At 37.3% G+C, this 27,627-nt stretch overlaps 1 protein-coding gene across 1 annotated transcript in view; it reads left to right on the forward strand.

Annotated features, from left to right (window-relative positions):
* The window catches only part of LOC134542579 (uncharacterized), a 434,599-nt gene that overhangs the window by 406,402 nt on the left and 570 nt on the right, over positions 1-27,627 (forward strand). The window contains exons 4-5 of the mRNA XM_063386955.1: positions 4,652-4,790; positions 23,581-23,808. Coding sequence (XP_063243025.1) covers positions 4,652-4,790; positions 23,581-23,808 — 367 coding nt within the window. The remainder of the gene's footprint in view (positions 1-4,651; positions 4,791-23,580; positions 23,809-27,627) is intronic.

The raw sequence follows: 27,627 nt of genomic DNA on the forward strand, positions 1-27,627 counted from the left end.
CATCCATATTTATAAGAGTTTTTTAATCAACATAATTGAGAGAAAAATATTTTAGTCCGAATTTATAGTTTATTCTGAAAAATCACTTTGCATAACCCTTAGAAAATATTTTCAGACAAATTTACTAAAACAAATCATTTAAAATATTCTAATAATTCAAACCAGACGGCTGTCCTGCGATAAAATTTGTGCAGGGTACTTAGAAGGTATACTATTCTTGATATGTATATAAGTCACACACCCTACATCTAAGCACAATCTATACCGGCTGCGAAAATTTGAGTCTAGGTTTCACCTTTGCTTCCAAATTTAAGTCCTTTTCGTTGATTATGCATCGTCAAATCAGTAGTCAGATCATGATTGGTCTCGTGGTTCAGAGACGACTGGTCTATACGTTGGACATCATACGTGAGCTCTTTAAAATGTATGTTAAGTATCCAAAATAAGGTCGCTTGGCTACTGACTGTATGTTCCTGGCCTCCAAATGGACATGTCTGACCAATATACTAGTTGTGCCTGGCCAACCTGTTAGATGTGTCTCTCCAACCTATCTGATGTGCCTAGCCACCGACTGGATGTGCCAGGCCAGTAACTGGACATGTCTGGCTCGCTGACTACCACTCTAAAGGTTGACGGATCGGATCCCGGCCGATGCGATACATTTATTTTTGTACTTGTAAAAATAAATACGGTAAACGCGATACTACAAAAGTAATAAATATATTTGAATTAATTAATGCAAATAAAAGTAAATTTATCAATTAAATTGTAGATTTCATTTCACTACTTTTTGTATCCATACAAAATAGTGATAATTCAATAAAAATTATTAAAAACTGAATGTGCCTGGTGCCGATTACATGCCTGTCCACTGAATAGGCATGTCTGGCCACCAACTGGACATGCATGACCAAAAATGAATGGCGGTGCGTGACCACTATTCACTGATTTAACGTGCCGTGATAATCGACTGTAATGTAGCAATGTTCTGAAAACACATGCCAATGGATGCAAAGGATTTGCTTCGCCTTCTAAGAAGAATGCATAAATGGAGAAACGCTAGTAATTTCCTTGTTTGCATTTGTAGAATTTATATAATAAATGTTTATTTGTAATTTTGTTGCTTTTCCTCTTGAACCTGCCATTAAAATGTTAAATTAAAATAAATATTTTTATCTGAAATTATTTTTTTTGCCTCGTGAAAGGATCGAACCAAGGGCAGGAATCGATCGAATCTATTAGTTTCTTGTAGATGAGAGATTAATGCCTCATTTTGGATTTTTCTGCGTGTTTTATTTTATAAGTGTTGTGTTGCTTTTTTTTTTTTGCATCGAGAAAGTATCGAACCAAGAACGGAAATCAATTTAATCATTTGGTAAATTAATACGTGATTTTTCTGATGAATTTTGGAATTTTTTTTCTTAGTTTCTAGCTTAATAATTATGGATTTTCAAAATATCAGATTTGAAGATGGCGTACATTGTGTCATCTGAAATGGCCGCTCATCTCCTGATCATAGGTTACGAGATACGAATACGAACATGATCGATTCTTCACGATCGGTAAGCCGCAACTGAGAAATATACCAAATCATAGTCCCGTAAGTATAATATTGCACCAGAATCGGCATTTATCTTCTACTGGCAGTAGAACAATATATCCCGGGCGATTGAGGCGTCACAAGAACTGCGCGACAGATTTCCCAATGGCGCCGTATGGCACCAGATTAGCTTCTCGCTATCTGGTCAGATGCCCGTGTGAGCTAGAGGATTACCGGCGTCATTCAGGTGAAAGTGTAAATCCTTCGCCTCTCTGAAGTATAGGAGTATTTGGGAAGGCTCTCAGATAAGAATGGTGCACTGATAAAGCTGAAAAAGCGAAAAGCTTTATGTGCTTTCTCATTGTAAATTTTAAGTTTTTATCTTCACCGATGGTTCAGCACTCAGAAGAAAACAGCGTTTATATTTATACTAATTTTAAAACCATTTGAGTTAAATACGCAAACATTGCATAACTTTATGGAGAGGAAAAAGGAATCTGTAATATACATTATTTAGAACTGATTTTTTAAATTAGTTTATGTTTTTTTTAACATTTATCACTTTGTCCTGACATTATGAAAAACATATTTAATTTGAATTATGATGAAACGTTTTTTGATTGGAAAGGTTTTTGAAAACTTATACTTACACTTGGCTTTCCAACCCTATGGAGGTTAAAAGGGTCAAATATTATTTTAATGATAAAAAAATCATATATCTGAATTTTATTAAGCTATAGCTATATAAGAGATTGGGTATGAATAGAAATCAAACAACTTTCAAATACTTTACTACTTTCCGAAATTTTATCCCTGAGAGATGAAAAAATGATTATTTTACGTTGTACTTAACTCACTCACTGAAGGTTTTACCATTTTTCAAACGCCATTCCTATTAGGGTGAAATGTTGTTGGTTGGGTTTTGTAAAACCAGACGTTTATCGAAATCTACTTAAAGAAATGAAGGATAATTTGGTACTATTAATCTTAATAAAAAAATAAATGGTAATTTATTGTAAAGTTTACGAAATATTAATTTTCAGGTGGAAAAATTGGTCAAGTAGGGTTTTATTATGGTTGTTCATATCAGCAAATCTACGTAAGCGTGAAGTGTGAATTTTCACATTTATATTTTACATTTAAATAAAAAAGTGCATATTTTTTTCCTAACTCTAATCCTAAGGGAAAGAATGTAGGGAAAATTTTGTGAATCTAATGTGTATTTTACATTAAAAAAATTGTTTTTCTGTGTTTTAAAATTTTTAAATATTTTTCCTTATTAGGTTGAAAATTGGATAGTTTTATGTTATTAAGATTATGATTCTAGCCAGATTTATTAACACGGAAAGTAAAATACGTGCATTTTTCAAAATGTTTCAAAATTTTCTCCCAATTGGATAGTAATATATGTTATGTGTGATTTAATATAAGTTAAAATTGTTGAAAAGTCATTGTTTCGATAATTTAATTTTTCAAATGTATCACAATAAAAACTATTTTGTGTCCATCGAACCCTGAAAATTTAACCATTTCTTTCAGTACACAACATGAAATAAAACGTGCACTTAAGAGGGTGCCTTCCATTTCAGGTCATGATTTTATAATTATTTTAATCACTGATAACTTTTAGACTTTTTCAATTGTTTAACTTTCACGAAATTAAAAAATATATAAATCACATACTTATTGCATAATTAGCTGCCAAAGTTATATTTTTAGTTTTTTTATTGTATAAATAAGGAGAATTTCATTTATTCTAAACCTGAAACTTTTTATGTTTAACTGCAATGCAACTGGCTACTTCATGATATGGTTGGCATTCATATCACAAAAAAAAAAAAATCATTTCATGTTTCTTCGCTGTCTAAATCTTAACAAATTTGAGAATTTTGAAATGCCAGGTAAAATTAATTAAAATTTTTTGAAAGGAATTCAAACCATTTCTTGAAGTAACCAGTGGCATTGCAGTTAAACCTAAAAAGTTTCAGTTCTGCAATAAATTAAATTCTCCTTATTTGTACAACCCAAAAATGTTAAAAAAGTAACTTTGGCAGCTAATTATGCAAAAAGTATGCGCTGTGTGTATTTTTTCATTCCGTGAAAGTTAAACAATTGAAAAGGTCTACAAGTTTATCTGTAATTACTGTAAATATAAAATGTTAATTTGAAATGGGAGGCACCCCCTTAAACACGGGGAAATGAAAAAAAAATTAAAATTCTGAATATAATGTGCAATATGGAAAAAAAAAATGCCTGGTACGTTTATCGTTGTGAAGAATAATGGGAAATTGGTGGGAAGGGGGGGAAGGTGATAATCACAGTGTCTGCCCCGGGCGAAGGAATTCCTGTGTGTGACCTTGAATGGCGAACCCGCGGAGTGGCCCGAGACTTGTGTTAAGGCCCGTTCTACCGTGACACAGAAACGCAGACGGATCACGTAACCGGATACTTATCTCCCGGAACATTTCAGTATCGTGTCTTTGCTGCTTTCGCAATGCACGGAAACGTAAAAAAAAAATGGCAACCAGATAACACTGCATTCCGAGGTTACGAAAACATTATGTTAATTGCTTTGGTAGAATTTAGGTACATAATAAACATGAGACACAAAGACAAAATAGAACACTAAGTATGGTTGTGCTTTAAAAAAAATTGGTTTGTCTGTAAAATCGGTTTACGGACGATAGTTTAACGTGACAACTTCATAACAAAACATTGACGAAATGATTGCATTATTTTATGAATAAAATGGAATCATTTTTTATTTTAATAATAAAAGAATAAATACTTGAAATTATACTAGTGATCATATTTTTTTAAATGCAAGAATAATTAACCTTTATTGCCGAAATTGTTGTTGTAATAAGCAATGAAAACCACTTTAACTTTTCACTTCACTTTATAAACAGTCGAGTGGAAGAGAGATAGATGCGGCGCAAGCGTACAATGAGCGTAACGGGACACTTTTTTCGTGCGTGCAGCCGGTGTTCATCGATTTATTAGGCGTTGTCACGTCAAAAAAATATTCAAGGTGTTTATGAGACGGACAAGCACGGCTACCACCAGCACGGAGTGACAGCAGCGTGTGTGCGTGTGTGTGTGTGCCGGCAGACTACCTCAAGTACACCACCTGCTACCGCGGCATCTCGGCCGACTGGGACGGCTGCGCCAAGAGCTTCGTGCAGCTGGTGCGCGACGAGATGAGCCGCCGCAACGTCAGCCAGGAGGACCGCCTGGTCGAGCTCTGCTGGTAGGACCCTCCCTCCCGTCAGCTGTCGCTCCCGCTAGTTCCGCGTGCCGTCACGCCACTCTTAGATCATCCCTCCAGGCTTTAGTTTGGTCAGCCCAGATCGGCAACCGCAACTCTCACTACAAATTACACTCACTTCTTAATACATAAGCAGTACTCATAAGTATGGGCAGGTATTTTTTGCGAAAAGATCTGAACACTTATTACACTGCCACAAGGTATACCCACACCTGTGGTTTCTTCCTTTGTGATTGGCGGCCGTCTGAGAGAGAAGTCGTTGCCTTATTTGACCCAGCCACTCAGGACGCGTTTGCTTCCGCACTGAATCACTGTGATTGGTGTTGTTACAATCGATATGTATCTGGGAGAAACTCACCCAATCAGTCAATCACGAAACACAGACAACGCTACAGTGTTTTAACTTTCATCTAGTCTCGAAATATTTTCGTGAAATCTACATGCCCCTGCTTATAAGTAAGGACTGCAAAAATTCGCGGGTTCAATGACCTCTAGGATAGACTCCACTATCCTCTATGTACTTGTGCAGATTACACCTGCTGAATTGACTACTAATCCGTTACACCTGTCAACAGGAATGCTTGTGATTCGCTGTTTCTTTTGTTGAGGATTTTTCATTGGCTTAGAATTATTAAGGTAATCTGTGGTCCAATCACTGAAGCAGCAAGAAGTTGTACTAGTATGGATTCTAGCCTATCGCGGAACGAATCCGCGAATTTTTCCGGTCTCTACTTATAAGTAGGGGCAGGCATTTTTCGCGAAAAGATCTGAACGCTTAATAGACTGCAACAAGGTATACCCACACCTGTGGTTTCTTCCTTGTGATTAGCGTCCATCTGCGAGAGAAGTCGTTGCCTTATTTGACCCAGCCACTCAGGACGCGTTTGCTTCCGCACTGAATTACTGTGATTGGTATTGTTACAATCGATATGTATCTGGGAGAAACCCACCCAATCACGAAACACAGACGATGCTACAGTGTTTTAACTTTCATCTTGTCTCGAAATCTTTTCGCGAAATCTACATGCTCCTGCTTATAAGTAGGTACTGGAAAAATTCATCCTTCAACGTCCCCAATTTATCACACCTTAATACCATTCCAGCGATTCAAAGATGTTTTTTTTAGAGTTGTCTAAACGTGATGTTCACACAAATATTTTCCTGAAAACCAAATTATTCAGATAACCAGTTTGTATTTGGATTGTAAAAAAAAATAGTTACAGTTCTGCTTTGACAGATGTAACTAATAATTTCTTGGTGATTGAGGAAAAAAATTATTACAAAAAGACTCACGTGAAAATTCGTTATGTCCGATGGTGAAACCTTCCATAATGGTTCGAAGCAGTAAATCTAAAAGTGGTCAGTAACGGTTATAGATGCATTAAGTGATTTATTTTAGCGCAGACGCGTGGTTAATGTTTTTTTTTATACTGCCGGTGATAATTTACTCTGATTAAGTTAAATAGTAAAACATCGTTCTTATTTTTGACTGTTCAGTAAAATGTCAACATTTATGTGGGAGTAGTGATGCTAAGCAGATTGGGCTCGTGATAAAATAATAGACAATATTGCAATCTTTATAAGACATTTTGAAGTAGCTTCGGTAATAACACCGGAAAAAGGGTCTACTAGGATAACACCTAAACACAACTCCCACTATTTTACATATTCTGGCACATCAGTTAAACTTCTTAATATGTACAGGTCTGAGACCAAACTGGAAACTATTTTAGTAACTTACGGGCACATGCTTTCGAACACTATACAATTTTAAAAACAATGTATCTCCAAAGTGGGAACTATTCTAAATTAATACTTCGTCAATGGCTAACATAGTATTATACAAGTTCAGTCCATTATGCATAAAATTAAGTTGTTGTAGTGGGTTAGATAAATTGCAAAGTATGCCTCATATATATATATATACAATAAAAATTATTTTGTAAGATAATTTAGAAAAACTAAATTAATGATTTAAGGTTTCAAATGACAGAAGGCTCAACATTAACAACAACCAAAATAGAGAATGTGGGTCTAGAACTGATGAATATTGGGAAAAAAACACATACCACAGTCAGTACGATTCTCCTTTGGCCAGCGTAAAATATTAATAATCCTATTCATTAAAACCAACTCAAATTAGAACCAAACTGCTTTTATCTAGGGCTGTATGCCCGCCAACCATGAATATTGTCAATGTATTAAAAATAATGTTAAGTAGTTTCAGGAGACATTACCTATTTTTAACGAAGTAAAAAGTGAAAGAATTTAGAAAAACGTATGATATGAAAAACAGGCTTCAGAAACTGCGTTTGGAGTATGTCAGTGGCGGGGTCCAGAAGAGAGGAGCAGGTGAGTGACGCTGTACAGAGGAGAGGAGCAGGTAACTGTAGAAGTTCAAAAGAAAGGAGCAGAAGAGTGTCGTGGTTCATTAAAGAGGGGCAGGTGAGTTTCAGCGTTCAGAAGAGAGGAGCATGAGACTGTCGTTGTTCAGAAGAGAAGAGCAGGGGAGTGTCGTTGTTCAGAAGAGAAGAGCAGGGGAGTGATAAGGTCCAGAAGAGAGGAACAGGTGAGTATCGGTGTCCAGAGGACAGGTAACTGTATAAGTCCAAAAGAAAGTAGCAGAAGAGTGTCGGGGTTCAGAAGAGAGGAGCATAAGACTGTTGTTGTTCAGAAGAGAGGAGCATGAGACTGTCGTTGTTCAGAAGAGAGGAGCATGAGACTCGTTGTTCAGAAGAGAGGAGCATGAGACTTTCGTTGTTCAGAAGAGAAGAGCAGGGGAGTGATAAGGTCCAGAAGAGAGGAACAGGTGAGTATCGGTGTCCAGAGGACAGGTTACTGTATAAGTCCAAAAGAAAGTAGCAGAAGAGTGTCGGGGTTCAGAAGAGAAGAGCAGGGGAGTGTCGTTGTTCAGAAGAGAGGAGCATGAGACTGTCGTTGTTCAGAAGAGAGGAGCATGAGACTCGTTGTTCAGAAGAGAGGAGCATGAGACTGTCGTTGTTCAGAAGAGAGGAGCATGAGACAGTCGTTGTTCAGAAGAGAGGCTCGGGGTCCAGAAAAAAAAGCAAGTGAGAGTCGGGGTACAGAAGAGATGAGCAGGTGAGTGTTGGTGAACAGAATATAGGAGCAGGTGAGTGTCGGGGTCCAGGAATGAAGAGCAGGTGAATGTTGAGGCCTAGAAGAGATGAGCAGGTCAGTTTCGGGGTCCAGGCGAGAGGAGATTGTGAGTGTCTGATCAAGAAGAAAGGAACAGGTCAGTTTTGGGGTCCAGAAGAGCGTAGCAGGTGAGTGTTGACGTCCAGAATAGAGGAGTAGTACAATTTCAAGGTCCAGACGAGAGGAGATGGTGAGTGTCGGGGAACTGAAGAGAGGAGCAAATGAGTGTCAGGGTACAGAAGAGTTAAAACGTTGAGTGTCGGGGTCCATAAGAGAGGAGTGGGTGATTGTCGGTATTCATAAGAGAGGAGCAGGTTATTGTCTGTATCCAGAAGAGAGGATCAGGTGAGTGTCGTTGTCGAGAACAGAAAAGCAGGTGAGTATCGTGGTCCAGATGAGAGGGGCAGGTTAGTGTTGGTGTACAGAAGAGAGGAGCAGGGTAGTGTCGGGATCCAGAAAAGGGAATCATGTGAGTGTCGGTTTCCAGAATAGCTGATTAGTTGAGTGTCGTGTTTTAGGCGAGAGTAGACAGTTCAGAATAGAGTAGCAGGTGAGTGTCTGGGTCCAGAATAGAGGAGCAGGTCAGTGATAGCTGACTCCACATCCTTTAGTGACGTCAATTTAATTCCGCCTTCAATACCTCACCGATGTCACTTCACTACCACCATATTGGATTCAGCCCTTTGAAATAACTGTAAAATATTAACCTAATTGGATTTATGAAAAAATACATTATATGAAAATTTTAAAATAAATAATTATTATAAAATATAAACATTAACTCACATTATAGAAGTTGAATGTCACCGGGTTTAACATTAAGAAAAAGTAAATTGTTATATTTAATTTAAATATTAGTTATAAATTTAAAAATTTTAAGAAATTTAATATAAAAAATACTTTAATCCTGGATTTACAGAGATTGCAGTTTTATTGATGATGGACGAACTTAGAATTATTTTCGCTAAATAACCTTTTTCTAAATAAAGTCTACCAGAATGCTGATTCTTCCTAGTACTACTCAATGCCTATGTTATTTCCCCAATGTAACGTCCCAGTGGTTTGATTGACAAATTATCGGTTTCTCTTTCCATATTCTAGAGCATCATAATTACTTTAGTTGATAATCCCTAGAGTCCACTAATGTAAATCACCATTGTGTCAGCTTTAATGGCGTTTAGCGTTAAGTGTGCCTAATATGTTCTAAAATAGCCGCAATATAAATTATATTAGAAATTTTTCTAATTATTTGAAAAAATGGGAGGTAGGTCCTATTTTAACCCAACATTCACTAAAATGCACTACTCTATTTAGCCAAATCACTTAACTCTCAAGATAAACACTTGCCTTCCATATGGGCCCTACTTCATATTTAATTCAAAAAAGAAGGTAAAATAACGTAAGTCCAAAATTTATTTATATATATTTATTAAGCAAAAAGACTTTTTTACAAATATAAAAGCTCTAATATATATCAAAAAAGATCAGGTACATGAGTTTTAGGGATAAAGATGGGCAAAAATTAAAACATTGTGATTATAACCAAATAAATTATTTTTTCCATCACCAGCCTGTTTTAAACAAGAACAAAAAGAAAGAATATTAAAAAAACCTCATCTAATATAATTGTATAATTCTAGAGACAATGTCCAGGTAAGTAAAGCGTTAATGTACTTTTCTGAAACCAATGTAGTACCTAAATCAACTAGCATTCTTTGGACCAAAAGGTGTAGAAAATTGTAGAAAGTGTACCATGGAAAATAAACATTATGAGCACCCATAAAATAAACTCTCTTATTTTAAACGGATGCATCACATAAAGACAAGTCCATAAATATTATCACACTACAATTAAGAAACATTAAAGACAACTATCAGTACACAAAAGCAAAAATCGGACTCTAAAATATAACAAACAACTAAAAGACTTCGCTCTCCAAAACCTCCATCATTTCGTGACCCCCCCCCCCCTTTCCACTCTCTCAAGCTGTCAATGTTGTGTCGGCATCTCTCCTCTCTGCCTAATGTGCTTAAAACTCGAGCATATAGACCCTACATCCCATTCCACTTCTTCTCTTATTGCCCAACAATACCCTGGGATTCGAAACGCCGTAGAAGCAACAGAATCATTCTGGCATATTCTTCACTATTCTGTTGTAGACTCGCACAATCGATATCTAGACGAGTCTTCCGTTTTTATTATTTTTAATTTAAATTTATCCATCCGATTGGTACCCCGATTTTTTTTTTGTTATGTTGAAATGGATAGTTTCTAAAATTCATAAAACGTCATAAATGGACAACGCTTTTGACAAATTTGTGTGCGCTCTTCACAACAACTGAAACGATGATGTTACTTTGCGGCACTTTAAACAATTAAAAACCTGGAGGAACAATTGGCGAAACCTTATGTAGTCAATTATTTGTTCTTCCCTTGAAATATGTTCCACTCACCAGATTTCAGTTTGTTCTGATCGCATTCATAGCCAACTGATCATGTGGACTCGTATTTTTTTTCCTGCCTCATAGATCCTCAGTTTAAACCCAGCATCGTATTTTAAGTCCCTATTTTAAGTCGATAACTTCACTGAACTTTATAATTATTTTTAGAGTGATTGAGTTTCCATTTAGTTAAATGTCTGTGCCTGCTTGTACAATTTCCAATATTAACCTTCAATGTCATCAATTTTGTAAGAGCCAATGGGTAACACTCTTTTGAGGAGTCTCATCAGTTTTCAGAAAGCAGATCTTTCAGGTATTTTCATCAATGTTCGTTGTAAGTTGTTATTTTGTATTTTTTTTTAATCTGCCAGTCCAACACTCCATTCTCCTTCCAGCTCTAATGGTGAGAAATGAACTACCCGCAGCTCCAAACAACGGCCTGTCAAGGTAAGCGTTATCATATCCCAATAATACTAAAGTATTTTATAATTTCGAAGAAGAAATCTGAATCACAGATAGCCGCAATGTTTCATTCTTAAGTACGCTCGAATTTTTATTTATATTTAAAATTGTTGTACAATTTGTTAATCTGTTAAACCATATATATACACACACACAAGTAAAATTTAATGTCAGCTGATCTTGCTAGGATATTTTTGTTTAGATCAAATCAAATACGAAAACAAAATATTTGAGCCGATAAAATACATTTCCTTGGTCCAATTATTTTTCAATTTAAATATTTTAATTTAATTTCTCCTTCGTTAAAGTTTTCATCATAATCATTTTAATGAATTTTTAAGTTTTTACTTTACTATGTATGTCTGCACAAAAAAAACCTTATGAAATATTTCAAATTTCAATGTATCTACATACAATGCACCGCTACTGATTGTAATGAATCGCTCGCTCTAAAGCCACCGGATTTTTGCCATACCACAAAAGTGAATAGAAAAAGTGTGTAATTGTATCCACCTGCTGAAATTGCTGTCACGAAATATCGACACTGGTTAGTTAATTACTTTTTGATTACGTGTTTTGTTACAAAACAAAATTTCGACTGTAAAAGAAGTGGTTTCTAATGTAGCTTAGGTAGCCACCAATTAAAAAAAAAACATTAAAACTCTAATTGATTGTCCCCTCTCCAGTTAAAGTAAAAATTATTATAACATAATGTTTTTTAAGCATGTAACAACATAACTTGGTGTTGCCGCATATTAATCGTTGTAAAGCCTAAAGAAGAGCCAAATTACGAACAGTGAAATATGTTCATTAGTGACGTATTTTTATTAACACACTACCAACACTTTTTTTTATTTGTCAGACACATTTTAAAGTGTGTAGTTTAATAATAACTATGGAGTGGTATTAACAAAACCGAATAACTTTCCACGGGTACATATTAGTCGTCATTATGAAAACTTTCCTGGAGTTTTATAATGTATTAATTTTATTTTAAAGTAAGTGACCACGTCCCATCTGGTTCCTACGTTGCCGTTTTCGCTAAGGCAAGAGAAAAATTTTTATATAGCTTAGGTTGGAGTAATTAATAAAGAACTATGTTCATGTTGGTGTTGGAAGCCCACGATATTTTTGAGGTTTCAGAAGGTTTTAAATAATAGCTTACGTTATTGCAAAACAGGTGTAACCATGGGAATATATGACAGCATGAAATTGCTAAATGAAAAAATTCAAAAAATAAATTTTACGTCACTCAGGACAATGTTCCTTCATATACCTGGACGATGATTTCAGCTAAATTATTTATTTATTAATTATTTATGTATAAATTATTTCAGAAAGTTTTAAATATTTGGAATAATATATAAATAAACGTATTACAAATTATTTTGGGTTAACGGCATTATACCAATAAAAAAAAAACTAATGTGGGCACCTAAGTTTCGGAGTGGAATATGACAAAAGTTGTATGATGAGAATCTCCACCTAAGATAAAAAAAATAATAATTCTTTACGCAAATACAGTTAAGTAAGCCGTTATGGGAATAATTCAAGAAAACAAAAAAAAATTAATTAAAATCAGAACCAAGCTAAAACAGCTGAAGTCTAACAGGTAGACCCAAAAATGAAACTTATTAGGTATTATAGACTATACATAAATATTATATTTATATTTAATGGTTTGTGGCAGCGATGTTTAAAATGTTTCTGCCAAGTACAATATTAGTTCCATGTCTAAGTCTGTTAATGTAAAGTCAACACAAAGATTGTTTTCGCCAAACAATATTTGTTTGATCAGCAATTCAAGACTGCGGGGTTTGTTTACTCAAGTATTTAGTTTAATGGCGGGTATTTCTGATACAAAGAAACAGTGTACTTACGACAGCTTACCCGGATTGCTACATTGAGACACAGTCTTGCGATAAGATAAGGTTTTGCATGTAAAATTCTTTAATACGCATACTTTGGTTACCTTCCACAATATCGCTTTTTAACAAACACCATGTCGTGCATTGCAAAGATGGAAAAAAAAATGTTGGAAAAAAACGTACGGAAATTATATTTCTAATTTTAGTTTCTATTTTTTCTTTAATATTTTTGTATTTAGAAACCCAAAGCCCACGCATATTTTATTTGTTCCTTATATATGAGCTATGTTCTAATTGTTATTCAGGGTGTGGTTTTTAATTAAAAACAATATCGTTTAGGTAGCTGAATCACGCATAAAATAAGATATTTAACAAGCAACACTCTAGTGCATAGTTAAGATGATTAGAAGACAGGCCCCATAAAAAACTAGTGCTTTTTTAAAATTCTCAGAATAAACTTTTGTCTTAATGATAGTTTAGTCCAACGAAGAAACATTTCGCAAAATTGTTGGGCTTGTGAAATGTAAACAAAAAATGTGTCAGCCCAAACAAACCTTTCTCGCCGTGCGTAGGTTTTTTTAAATTTTCCTTCTAATAAACTATATTATTTTTGTTTTTTCTACCCATCGTATATAAATTCAACCTACTTATGTATTTTTTCTAAAAGAGCACAGAGTGCTGGCATGTTAATATATTGTATCAAAACCATGTATAGTGTACTATACACAAAATAAAAATTCTTGAATTGAGTTGAAATTGCCGTGCGCAGTAGCTAAAGGTCTCGCCATGCGTAGTAGCTACGGTTCTCGTCGCGTGGGTTACGCCCTTGAGAGCCGGAACAAGCGCAGACAAATAAGGTTCCAGGGACACGCGAATCAATACAAACATCGTGTGTGAGTGTGGGGAAAAAAGGCTATCGCCATCAAGATTTGTTTAAGAGAAATCCGTTCCTACGCGATACTGTCAGGTGATCGAATACTGTACCATGCAAACTCGTTACATTAATTCCTTCGGTACTGACATTTTCATATCAAAGTAATCCTTGAACTGTAACTAGTTGGATTGGTTAAAGACATATCCAAACTAAAATTCATCCGTAGGCGTTACGTTAATAAGGGAAAACATCTCAGTATTGTTACAGATCTTTATTTTTTGATGGCTTAAACGTCTTAGCTCTAGGTATACGCTATTTTGTAAAAGTAATTTCGTAAAATTTGAACGGAGGTCGATGAATGGAAATGTAACACAAAGATGGCGGGCCCAGCTGTAGCAACATAAACCCGTATAAAGTCAGTTTCCTAAACATTATGGTACATACCGAACGTATTGGTGTTCCAAATGAAACTTTATGATAGTGTACCTACCCTGGACTATATTTGGTAAACTAAAATAGTTAAAATATAAAAGTAATCTCAAATTTAATTCTACCTAGGAAAGCTCGCATTACAATCATTATAATTCATATTTTCATTACATATTTCCAATGGGCTTAAACGTACAGAGGCCGAACGCGCGCTTGGTAACCTCAAGTGATGTGGTTCGAATCTCGTAACTGGAAAAGTTTTTTTTAACTTGTTAATAACATTATATCATAATATTATATAATAATAATGTTCAATCAGCTCGATAAGGTTGAAGTTTATTTATAGTAACTATTCACAGACTAATTTCAGTCGTTTAAGAAAAAACAAATATAGTACATACAGGCCTACTTCGTTTAATAATGTGTTTTGAAATGTTTAAGTTTAGTATTTTAGAAATTCCCTATAAGTATAACTTCTAATGTGTGAGGGAAACTTTATAGTATATTCTACTTACTGTATTTTAACAAGAAATACAGTATTTTGGTAATAGTCAGTAGGGTCTGGTAGTCAAAGTTAAGCGGAATATGAGCTAAATTATATAAAATATGTCATTCATTCAGTGAGTAGAAATTTATTCGTAATCATGCAAAGAAATAATATTTTTGGATCATTTTATATATAGTTACATCTGCAACCGAGACAAAATATTATTATTTTTTGAATGATAAAAAGAAAAATTAAAATGCCAGTGTTAAATTTACGGCATAATTTTGATGGCTATAATGAGTTATTAGTCGCTCTTTGCAATTGAAATGGTGAATGAGTGAAAAAATGACCTTCATGCTTAATAACTGATAACACTAACCATCTAAATAACCATTTATGCAATCGGAACCATAACTGCTGTTGGGAAATAACCATTCGCTCATCCCTAGCCTCTGTCTGTGGATGAAGGTGGGAAGTAACTTTTATGATTCAGGCAGCGAATTATAGCGGCGGGCGCAGAAATTATGTGTGTGATTCGAATCCAGAAATTTTGGTAAATGATTCCATATATTTTTCTATTCACCAGTTAATTTATCACGCCCGGCATTATTTTTAATGATTCTACATTAAATTTCGTTTCCGATTTTCGAATCATAGGTTTATTTGCAGCAAGAACTATATGATAACTAGAGACCTGCAAAATTCGCGGATTCATTCGGTAATAGGCTAGAATTCAAACACATATACCTCGTAGATAATTTTGCTATTGGCTTACTGTTCATCTGGACGAATCTCAACCAGTTATAAACCCTCAACCAAAGAAGGATCGAATCACAGACAAACCAGCTGAGACGACTTACAAGTCGGCAGCCAATGAACTTGCGTAATTTGCCCGAGTGTACAGGGGTGTGTACAGTCTATCCTGAAGGCCATCGAAACCGCGAATTTTGCAGGTCTGTAATGATAAAACATGAATTTGTTCGTTACCGAGGTTAGATGTTCACATATCCTTAGCGAGTACTGAAAGACTAGCTTAACATTTTTTAATCATTATTTCGTGATTTTAAACATTTCAGAATTTGCTTTCCTGGTAATTTAATTTTCGGAAATCGAATTTATCTATTATTACATTAATAGGTACATGAACTACCTTTTTATAAAATCCTTTCGTTCATTTTACTTAAAATAAAATAATGTAATAGATTTTATTATTGTGAAGGTGTATTACATTCACATTCTAACCGTGAATTTTCTGCAGGTCTGTGAGATAAATTACCTTTAATCATTCTGAAAGTTTTACTCAAACCGTCAACAAGTCAGCCCAATCACCACAATAGCGCATCGTGTCTGTCTCCCATAATGGTAGTGAGTTTATTTCCTCCTGCAGAGGCAAGCTCAATGAGATTGCGCTCAGTTTCTGGCTACCCGACAGAAGTTTCTGGGATCGAATGGCTTCAAAACTATACTAATATTATACCTATCTTTCGTTTCACGTCAGTGCAACTTCGGAAAGCAAGTCCGGTACAGAACAACAACCCTACAAACACTATTACTAATGCAAATATTAAAGTTTACGTGTTAATTAGAATTAGTTTTTGGGGTTTCATACTTCTATTATTTTATTTACAATTTGTGTTTCTGAAAAGGAATACAATTTAAGCCATACCTACTTGTTACTATTTTCGTAATCGCAGAATGTTTATTTTCATTTGGAATTCTCGTCCGTTGTAGTACATTTTTAAAAAGTTCCATGAGATTATTTCGTACTCAAGTAAACAAAAATCTGATCAAATATTTTTCCAAATTAATTTTATATTTTAAAAATATAAATCATTGATACGGTAAAAATATTTTCCTTAGCTACTGAAATAACGAGAGTAGTATGTGCTGGCGATTGTTCCTGTTCGAGGATTGAGGATTGGGTCAATGACCGATAGACCTCTGTGTCACGGCGGCCATCTTGATAACCTCGACCTTCAAAATTCCTCAATTGACTCAAAATTCCTAGAAATTTCCTTACTTCAAGGAAAAAATTCCCGTTTTGGGGTAATTTTTTTTTTCCGTTTTTATTCCAGAAAAAAAAATTGAAAATCTGAAATTTCTCCACTAGGCTTCAATTCTCATTTAAAAACCTCCAATAAGTTTTTAGTGGGGAGCTTTGACCTTGACATTGACCTAAACCACCATCGTGGCAGTTTTCGTTACGGCGGCGGTCATATTGAAAATATGTAATTATTAGATTTTAAAGGTAAAAATATAAAATTATTTCATAAAATCATTAATAAAATTTTAATAATAATTACTATCGCCTATTTGAAAATTGTCCACATTTTTAAAATGATAGTAATGATCTCGTTATTAAATATTAAAGGAAATATGTTATATCTATTTTTTAACTGTAAATTATTGAGAGCTTTATTTTTTTGTTCTTTTCACTTATATATACTTTAATCTATAAAAGGAAATTATCTATGTAAAATGGCCGCAAAGTGACAGTTTTACTTTTTTTTATTTGGGTTTCCAGTTTCTTCAACGTTGAGGTAGTTTGATCCGGACAACAGATAAACTCAAAAAGCTGTTCAAAGAAGCTTCACAAGCATTCGACAATGGCCTACTGCCAGGAACCATCCCGCCAATCACCTGAAGTGACTTCGGAGACGAGGATCGGCATGTCCGACCTGGCACTCGAACCCGGGACACTGCGCCACTTCGGCCTGCCTCGGCGCCGGGCCGACTTGTATCACTCCGCTGGCGACCCGCCCATCATCTCCCTAGGCATCGAGCATGGAGGAGGGACTGTATACGTATTACCGTCGGCCGGCGAAACAAGACAGCGTCTCCCAGCTCGTGATGTTTACTGCGCGGCCGTAAACCAACCCCGAGGACGAGCCGACGATCAAGCCCCTCCCTTCCACCCCCCACACAACCCTCCCCCTTTAAAATCCTCGTAAAAATAAATAAATAGATGTGTGGCAGGAGCGTCGTTAAAGCGAGGGCGACGTTATCCGAGTCGTACAAGTCCTTCCGGCGGCGCTGCGCGGGTTTACGGTCCGCGCCGGCGGATCGGGGCGTTTGCGCCGCCTGCCCCCCGCGGGAGTGCGGGAAGTGAGCCTGTTGTAAACCCTCCGCTATTATCGCTCCGTTGCGCCGCGTCGCTGCCGATAAAACCAGGACAATCGCGCCGGCGGGCGACGGTATTCCAGCTCGGCCCGCAAGTGTCCTTCCGAGCAAACGATCATCGCACAGCGGGAAAGAAAGAAAAAGAAAAAAATAAAGTACTATTCGAAGATACCCAAATTACGTACACGCAGCGCTGTTGTGAATTGCGGTATATTTTTACAAACTTTCAAACGAATGATGCGCGTCGAACAAAAAGGAGTGTCCCTACGTAGAAAATACTCCTGATCCCGACTTCAGAGATGTGTTCGGTTGTAAACAAGTCACACGTGCGCACGGAGGGAACAATAGTGCTTTGTAAAGAAGGTGTGTCAAGTATGGGGTTCAGGTTGTATCCTATCCGTATATTTACGAAGATATCCATACATCATCAAAGATCCCTGAATAATGATACGATAATGCTAGAGACGAGCCAACGAGTCAGGCCGGTCAGCCTGGCGCGCTGGCCAGCGGGGGTCCAGGGGAGGCCCACCTCGCGGCTACAGCTAACACCCGTCACCCCGCTGTGTGGTAATACTATTAGAGGGGCGCCTGTCTGTCCCTCTCCAGCTGCCGGGAGTAGGCCTGACTGTATGGGGGATTTTTGGGTCCCTTCGTCGTGAGTGGAGAAGAATGTGTCGCCTGAGATGTTGGAGGTGTTGCCAGCTCTGGTATTCCAGGCATAACAGGTCTACAAAATGAGTGAAATGAAGCGAATATATAGCTTCTCAGCACAAATGGCAATCCTCTGCCTCCTCGTGGCATCAGTGGTATGAACAAAAGAGGCGTGTCTCTGCCTCAGGCATCCTCATTCGCCTGGATGGGAACCAGAAATGGTGAATGGGCTGAATATGTGCGATTGAAGCCTTTCTGGAGGGGTTCTACTACTGAGCCCTGGTGACCGTTGGGACCCAAAATGTCTGCACTCTGTGGAGTGTGGTGACTAATGGTAACGGGGAAGACTGAGAGCATCGCTGTTGATTCAGTCACTCCCGGACCCCTTTTCCCGGGGGAAAATCCATGGTTCGTCTTTGTGCTCCTGTGTGCTGACAGCCAGTGGTGTGCTCTAGCTGACACATGTGTTCATGACATCTGCAAACGGTCTTGAGCCCATTAGTGTCACCAACAGTTGGTAGTTGTACGGGATTGATCCTGAGATGTGAATAGATGCTTGCTGGCCAGGATCAGATTGGGTAGGTTTCCCACTTGGTAGTGGTGCTCAAATCGCTTGGAGCAAGCTCGAAGGGTCCCCTGCCCACTGATGAACTGACTTGGTGAGCGACGAAACAGCTTCGGTACTAGCCTGGAGAGCTAGGAGAGGTTGGACAGGCCTCCACCAGACCTCGGGTCTTCTGGATGATTGAGGGGTCCCAGAAGTAAGTGGAGGATCGAGGTTGGTGCCAGCAGTTCTGCAACCAAAAGTTGGAGTGCAGACTACTCTCTGGTTAGCTAATGCTTGATTGCGATTGAAGGAGTGTATCTCCTTCTGGATTTCCCCGCAGACATCCAATCCAAAGCTCTAGTTGGGGGCTGTAGCTGGTGATCTAGGAGAGAACAGACATCTCGAGTACGGTGTGATGGTCAGAAAAGTAGGGATGGGGTTGGGCTGGAGGTGTGGGGAGCCAAAGGCCTGCTCCCATTACATAGGAACGCCCCAGCAGGGTAACTTTTTCGCTTAAGGGAGGATGACCCTAGTGCACTAACGGTGAACCTAGCTGCAGTCTCTTAAAAAAGGAACTGGACTGTAAGAAGCTACACGCCGGGACTCAGCAATGATTCCACAAGCAGGTGAAGATGGCCTGGATAAATGTCCCTCTCGAGTGTTCGGCACGTCAATAGACCCCGTCCGAGTGAACTAAGACGTCGTGTATTCTCGCAACTTCAGGTGTTAAGTCGATCTTGATGCAACAATTGTAAGGGCTACGAGAACTTGCCGAAGTGAGGCTGGGAGGTATGCAAACAACGAGGCCAGCCTGCGAGCCGGTGATGAGGACAGGGTTAGCGAACCCCTGGCGAGCGACCAGCAGGTGACGAGAGGGCTCCGTGGGCCGAGGGAAGCCTTCTTTTCATAGACGAGAGAGCCTAAACCCGAAGTTCCCCGAAGTTCATGCTTTTTTTTCCGTATCTTTCATGCAGCTATCCTAACCAAATCAGCCATCCACAATGTTTTAAAGTATTTATAATGTAGCTAACCTAATTGACCATTAGTATCATTTTATCAACACCGCCATATTTTTATACAATGAACAAAAAAACCGAAGATGCACGATCGAGCGTTCCGCTCTCTCGTCTGTGAAAAGAAGGTTTCCCTGGGCCGAAGGCTGGTGCATCGGGAACAGTGTCGCGGTGAACGAGGCTGTGTATTGGGACAGAGGTGCGTGGTAAGAGACGAACAGTAGAGATGATCACTTTCGACCCGAGCTCCAATCGAAAATATGAATAGTGAAATATGTGAGTACGTTGTTGCCAGACAACAAATTATTAACATTCAATTAATATTGAAAATCATAATAAAAAATATAAACTCTTCGTAATTAATTGCGCTCTTCTTTCGGACCTGTTTTCTCCGCACGTAAAGATAATATCTAAGCTGTTTTCTTATTTCATTTAAGGTGAGATGTTATCAACGTGTTTATGTACTGACAAGAGTTATCTGGGTTCGAGGTACCAAACAATGTTATAAAGTAAAGTATAATTCTGTACTTTCCTACAAAAAATGCAACTGAAATAAATGAAGAGCTTTTTTTTGTAATTCCAAATAACCATATCTTATATTGTAAACAGATTCTTGGACTAAATAGTGTATATTTGCTATAAACTTAAGAAGTTTAAATATATTTATATAATACTAGCTGCAGTACCCAGCGTTGCCCGGGCTGAACACAGGGTGAAGGGAAACTATTTAGAGATCAGATGTAGTTAGAAATTGTCTTCTTAATTTGAATGTCAAGTGTGAAAAATAATTTATATCACTTTCAGATCCCGACAGACGTTGTTCTGCCAGTTTATAGTTATTTACCTGGTCTGTATGTAATCTAGACTATATAAAGCAATATAGAAAAAAAAGGAAAAATAAGGGATTACTAATATTGAAAAGATTCCATTATCTAGCTAATGCTCGACACGGATTGCAATGCCTCATTCAGTTTTGTTTTGTAATATGTTTGAAGTAGTTACACATATACAAATAATCTATCTATGTCTCTAAATATATATTTATCTCTATATACATCTATAGTCCTATATATCTATGTATCTATCTATCTGTATTTATCTCTTTATATCTACATATATACCTCACACTATATGTATTCTATATGAGGGTACTGATTGCTTCGTTGTTAATATCACACGGGTGTTTTTTACTTGTATAGGAAAATTAAGAATGATAAGGCATCTAGTGCGTGGCAACAATGTTGATAGGCAATAGGAAATAAACTTCTAGCGCCTGCGGCATTGTCAACACATACTTCGTACGTGTACTGCATGTTGTATCTAAACCCCTCCAACGCATTTGATTCTAAATTGAACTTTTAGTAATGATCCCTAATGTTATTGATAATATTATATAGCCTATAGCCTTCCTCGATAAATGTACTATCCAACACTGAAATAATATTACAAATCGGACCAGTGGTTCCTGAGATTAGCGCGTTCAAACAAACAAACAAACTCTTCAGATTTATAATATTAGCATATATTTATTAATTTATTTATATAGTTGATTCTTGTGATCTCATGTTCGACATAGGTAAACTCATTTCCCGTAAAATTACAGAGACCCCTGAGTAATTTGTAACTAGAATTCTTCGTGAATTCTATGTAAAAAAATTAACTGTGAGACATTTTTTGTAACACACAAAATAATTAAAGTAATTTTTTTCAGAGAATTATATTTACTGTGGTAAATTTTCGCTACAGCTTCAAAATAAATTTATAACAGTTCAGCGTATCTTCTATAATTATTCTTTTTCTGCTCGTTTCACTCATTGTAATATTATTGTCCTTCTGCCGTATAGTTGCTCACTCTCGTGGCCTTCATAAGCCCAACTAGGGGTGGCAACGACATGTGACACTCAGTTGATTGACACAGTCGTCTGCGAGTGGTTAATGCACGGGTTAATGCACAGTCATATTGTGTCAGCGATGAAATAGATAAACAATTATTATAAAATATTCTCTATGAAAAACATGATGATAAAAACATTAATAACTTACAAATTTGCAGGGAATATGGCTTTGTTTTATTAAGTTAGACAATTTGCAGCTCCGAACTGCTGTGCGGATTGCATAGTTCACTTTCCGCAGGCGCAACATTTCTCGTAATGACAAGGCTACTTCCTCAGAACTGTCGCTGCATTCAATATTTTCCGATTACTTCCGTCCTTACTGTATACAAATTGTGGAGTGTGCTATTCTGACAATGTGTAGGACAATTGTGTCACCTAGGTCAAGATTATTAACACAATAAGCTTGGTAAGCTAGAATTGTACACTCGTTCTATCTAAAATAGATAAATTTGCACTTAACAATATTTGTAAACATCGTATCTCTACATTATTAAGGAATCAATTACAAACAAAACCAATTAATTTAACATGCTTAAATTCGATTTTTTTTTTACTAAATTAAATACGAACGATTCTAACAGTTGCTCGTGTATGACGAGATCTGTGTGTTGAAATTTGATATAATTAAAATATGTAAGATTCAATGATTTATTACATGATGTTGATTGATATTATAATTTTTATCCTCAGCTAGACCTCAGAGTAGCTACAGTGGGTCTTCAGGATGTAAAACTCAAGTTTAATTAGCACAAAACGTTACCAAGTGAGAATACAATTAACGAAATGAAGTTCTGTGTGTAATAAAGTTCAGCTATTAAATTATTTATGTAGCAACAGCATGAATCAAACGTATTCTTTTTTAAACTAGTGATTATCAAAGATACAATTATTATTGGAGTATAAAAAGAGCTATTTAATTTAGTTCAACGATACGGTAGTGCCACAAATAGTTTTGAAGAGAGATAATGCAAGGTCATCTGCCTGATCCAGTTCCTACGGACAGCCAAGAGGAATATCCGATGTGAGGGCCTGCACGGCAGAGCTGCAACTCTGTTATTGGCTCCAACACACATCCAAGATGACAGGTTCGCTCGAACTGTCAAATCTCCTTCGCCACGTAGTTGTACCTCCGTCGGAACCGTTACACTAGGTTTTGTTTTCTTGGGATATTCTTTAACTTGTTCAGCTTCCATATTGCGTCGATTCGTTATTTTCTCCCAACACATTGAGTGGTTAAATTTATTTAATACAGTTAAAATTATCGGTAAACCTTTTCTTAAATAGCTTTCCACTATTAACCGGGCACATTAATATCCATTGTAAAATTAATTCCAATTATTTTGTTTGAATGAAATATGGATTAAAATACAAAATTATGCACTATTTTTCCGTAAGAAATGCCAAGTTTGTATCTCGAAGAACGTATTTGATATATGTAAAAATAACTATAGCCATGTGTATTTCTTGTAGTATTACAAACTGTTCGTTGGCAACTGGTTAACGAATAAGTAGATATCTGCAAAATTCGCGGATTCAATGACCTCCAGGATACACTCTACTACACTCTAAACTCTCGGGCAAATGCCACCTGTTCATTGGCTGCTGACTTGTGAGTCGTCTCGACCGAGTGTCTGTGATTCGACACTTCTTTGAGCGAGGGTCTCTAACTGACCTCATTACTACAGATTAACAGTGAACCAATTGCAGAAGCAGCGCTAAGGTATAATTGTTTGAATTGTAGCATATCGCGAAATGAATCCGCGAATTTTTCCGGTCTCTACGAACGAGGAATGTTGTGTGAAAGTGGAGGAGACGCGTGTGGTTGCAGCGCGAAGCACGGCTTCCTGCGCTGCGTGTACACGGTGAGCCGGCTCAAGTGCCGGCAGGAGGAGGCGCTGTTCCTCAACAAGATCGCCGACACGCTGTCCAACATGCGCGTGTACACGCCGCTGTGCCGCAGCGTGGACGTGGCGCTGTGCGGCGCGCGGCGGCAGTTGGCGCCCTGGGCCGCGCCGCTCGCCTGCTGGGCGCTGCTGGCGGCGCTCGCCGACACCAGGTCAGCGCCGTAGAGCGGCGGCCGCGTAGAGCGAGGCCATAGAGCGGCGACCGCGTACAGTGGGTCTGCGTTCACAAGCAGGAGACATCCCGAGGCTGTTATACGTCTTTCAAGGAGGTCGTTACCACAACGCCGAAATACCACAACGCCAAACGTACAATAACGCCCAATACCATAACGCCGAATGCCAAATTGACCGCAACGCCAACAGCTAGAAAACTGCTGTGTACCACAACGCCGAAATACAGTAACGCCGAAAAATGTTGCTGCGGGGAGGGGGGGGGGGGCACAGGAGCAAAATTAAAAACAACTGAATGAATTTGTGTGTCTTTCTTAAATTTATCTTAACGCCGAAATACCACAACCTAACCTAACCTAGGCTAGCCTAACCTAGCCTAACCTAGGCTAGCCTAACATAGCCTAACCTAACCTAACCTTAACTAACCCAACCTTTGTGGCAGTCCTGCAATGACATTTTTCGGCGTTAATGTATTTCGGCGTTGTGGTAATTCGGCGTTGTGGTACACAGCAGTTTTCTAGCTGTCGGCGTTGTAGTAAATTTGGCATTCGGCGTTATTGTACGTTCGGCGTTGTGGTATTTCGGCGTTGTGGTGTGTCCCACTTTCAAGGTGGAGCAGAGTAACACTTTCACTGCAAGTAATAGAGAAAGTATTCAAGATGGAACACTGTCCGTCTGGATAATGATTAATTGTAGAAAGTTTTAAAATAACAGAAAATATTTTCGCTCACGTAAAATTATTAGGGATGACATTTGTTCCCACGTACATGTGTGACGTGTTACCATAACCAGTTATTTTAATGAAATCTTTCTATGAAGAGTGACAAAATTTTGGGTGACTGTAAAACTTTGTTCGGTAAAACAATATCCAGAGGCTCGGTATGCCATCTCAAATACCATCTCTGTTATTTGCAGTACTGTAAACATGTTGTTCATGTTCCATTGCTGATATGTATACCAGCCGTGGGAAGCACGTGCAACCATGCTTATCTCAGCATGATGAACCTGCAGCTAAGTTTGGCGGTAGAATCCAAACTCACCTGTAGAGCAAGCTTATGCTACTATGCACTGCATAGGTATAACATTTGTTTTTGTTTTTTTTTTCCTAATCACTTGTTCATATCAGATGCTAAAAATTATGAGTAAATTAAGTTTTTTTTTTAATGTTAAACTTTTTAAAATGTGTTTTGTAGACATATTTTATGGTTGTGGGATGCGAATATAAAATGAAATAGTGGTAGTCCATCTTGCATACTACCATTCAAATTAAAATTTCCAAGTTTGTTGTTCCAGTTCAAGTTATGTTATAATATTTCTTTGTATAGGTACAACATTATTTTATAGCTCCTCTGACATTATAGACACAAGGATGTCAGGAGAACTTACAAATAATCAAGATATGTAAAATGGACCATGAAAGAAAAAAGGCATTATATCAACTGCAGCAATTTTTAAAGTTGGTCCCTAAGCTTTAGTTTATTGTCGTTTGATGTGTAATTCCAGCCATTTGAATAATAAGTGATAGAGGGATTAAAGAAGTGAAAACTGAGTCTCCAGCGCCACATTCTGTAAAGATGAATTTACTTTCAGTCTGTTGCCATCACAAAGCTAAATAAATATCATATTCTGTAGCAGCATTTTTGCGCTTCAACTTTCAGACTGAGATTGTGAGTCGGAATAACTGGTGGTTTTAAAGCGCGAATGAACTTCCCATAGTTTTCACTACCTTTCCGCTCTTCACAACCTCAACAGGAGGCAATAAAGGTAAAGGTAGTAGAGTTGGAAAAAAGACTGGGTTGAGGTCAGGTAAGTTAAATTGCTGTTAAGTTCTAAAAAAATTAACAAATCATAACAGTAATATGATCTCACCAAAACATTAAATCACACAACAAAGTTACTTTACAGCTCAACAGAACTTCCAAAAAATATTAAAATATGAATTCAAAATTATTGAACTCTCACATTTACAATCAACACAAAAGTTTACTTTACTCATTAGAAAAATGATTTCAAAGTAACCTCAGAAATTACAGGGGTAAGCTGTAGCTAGCTACTGGCTACGTATGCTGCATCTTTACATAAGTACATTGTTCCCAGAGCATAACATATGCACGTTCTCCCTCAAATCGAAACCTGTGCAAGTTTCTATAAAACCAATTTAAAATTCTCCCTGTAATTTTAAAATATTTCAAAACCGCTCCAAAGAGAATACTTTCAGGTCAGCCACAAAGGAAATATTGTAAGTGAAAATTGCTCAGCCGATTATATTACCAAAACATATTCACGTAATATCTCAGTATTGACGGATTACATATACTTACAAGTTTCAAATTGATATGACGATTAGAAGTTGGTTACAACTGACTTTCAATATTTGATTACATTTTTAGTTAAAAGTGAATTTAATAAAAGATATTGCCTCATTCGTAATTCTTTAAAGAACCTAAAATTTTAAATAATGTCGACGCCATGTTTGTTTTAACTTTCAACACAACCTAATATTTCATTTCTTTCAAGCTGCTTTCATGTTATATAGAGAAAATATAGTACAAATTTTTAAGTCTAATCATAAACACAAAAGGTTTCATAAAAATTGCTCCAGAAGTTTTTGCATAATGCTCGAACAAAGACGTGCCGGTCGGACGCACCAAGCGATAACGCGTTTCAAATTCCAGGCAATTCCATCTATTTAGGCAATTTAAAACTAAACTGTTACTAGTGCTGTTAGTTGTTAGCCGCCACAAGCTTCACTAAGAGGACGGGTCTTGCCAAGGAGAAGGATCGTAAATATTTATGCAAATAATTGATTTTTATGTATTGAAGAGCCTATGATGTACATTATGTTTTGCACAGACCCGAACAAGCCCGAATATCTAGCTTCGGCCAACTTCTTCAGTTTTTTTTTTTCATTACTTTACAAAATTGTGGATGGTTGGTTATGTTAGGTTAGTATAGCTACATTAAAAATACTGTCAAATCATTTTAATGCCGACGTTGGCCGAAGGTATATATTCGGGCTTGTTCGGGTCTGTGCAATACAGAATGTACATCATAGGCTTCCCTTATGTAATATCTCCTACTTCTGTCATCGTATCAAAATAAAATGTACACCAGTTTTTAAGTAAAAAATAAGCTTTTAAGCACAGGAAGTTTCATCAAAATCGGTTCAGTAGTTTTTGCATGATGCTCGAACAAATAAACAGACAGATACAGTTTTATAATAGTGTAGATAGCTTTCTGGTAGTACTATAATTATTTATTGTCAACTGGTTTCCAAAGGAATCATTTATAAAAGTCCGTACAATTTTTTTTCTCTGCGATGGGACAGTTGTAAAGAGTGCAGGTGGGTGATACGGGAGTAAACCGTGGAGGCCCGTGGATCGCTGGCAACGTCCGCCACATCTCTCGGGGGTCTAAACATGTGGCGGAAGGTAGCGGTCCATGTGGTGTGTGCCGAACACCCGACCACAGAGGCAACAAAACAGATGTTTCTCCTGTGACAAACCACTGTGTCTGTCGCTGGCTGTTGGTGATGAGAGGTTAAATTAATTTTCGAAATGGAGAAAAGCCAATCACAGAAAAGCTAATGTTTGGTAACAAAAAGGCACATATGTATGAAGACTGTATGTGTATAAACACACCTACGTCTGTCGTCACGCGTGTCTTTCTCCTGGTCGTACGAATGATCGCATAAAATCCTTTGGTGCAGAAAAATTAATCAGACACACATGACATAATTTATGGAGAAAATTTTTCATGAGCACCTCTTCATCAAAGCTTGAAATGAGAGTGAAGCAAAG

Source organism: Bacillus rossius, assembly GCF_032445375.1.
Source record: "Bacillus rossius redtenbacheri isolate Brsri chromosome 9 unlocalized genomic scaffold, Brsri_v3 Brsri_v3_scf9_1, whole genome shotgun sequence".
Classification (NCBI taxonomy): Eukaryota; Metazoa; Arthropoda; class Insecta; order Phasmatodea; family Bacillidae; genus Bacillus; species Bacillus rossius.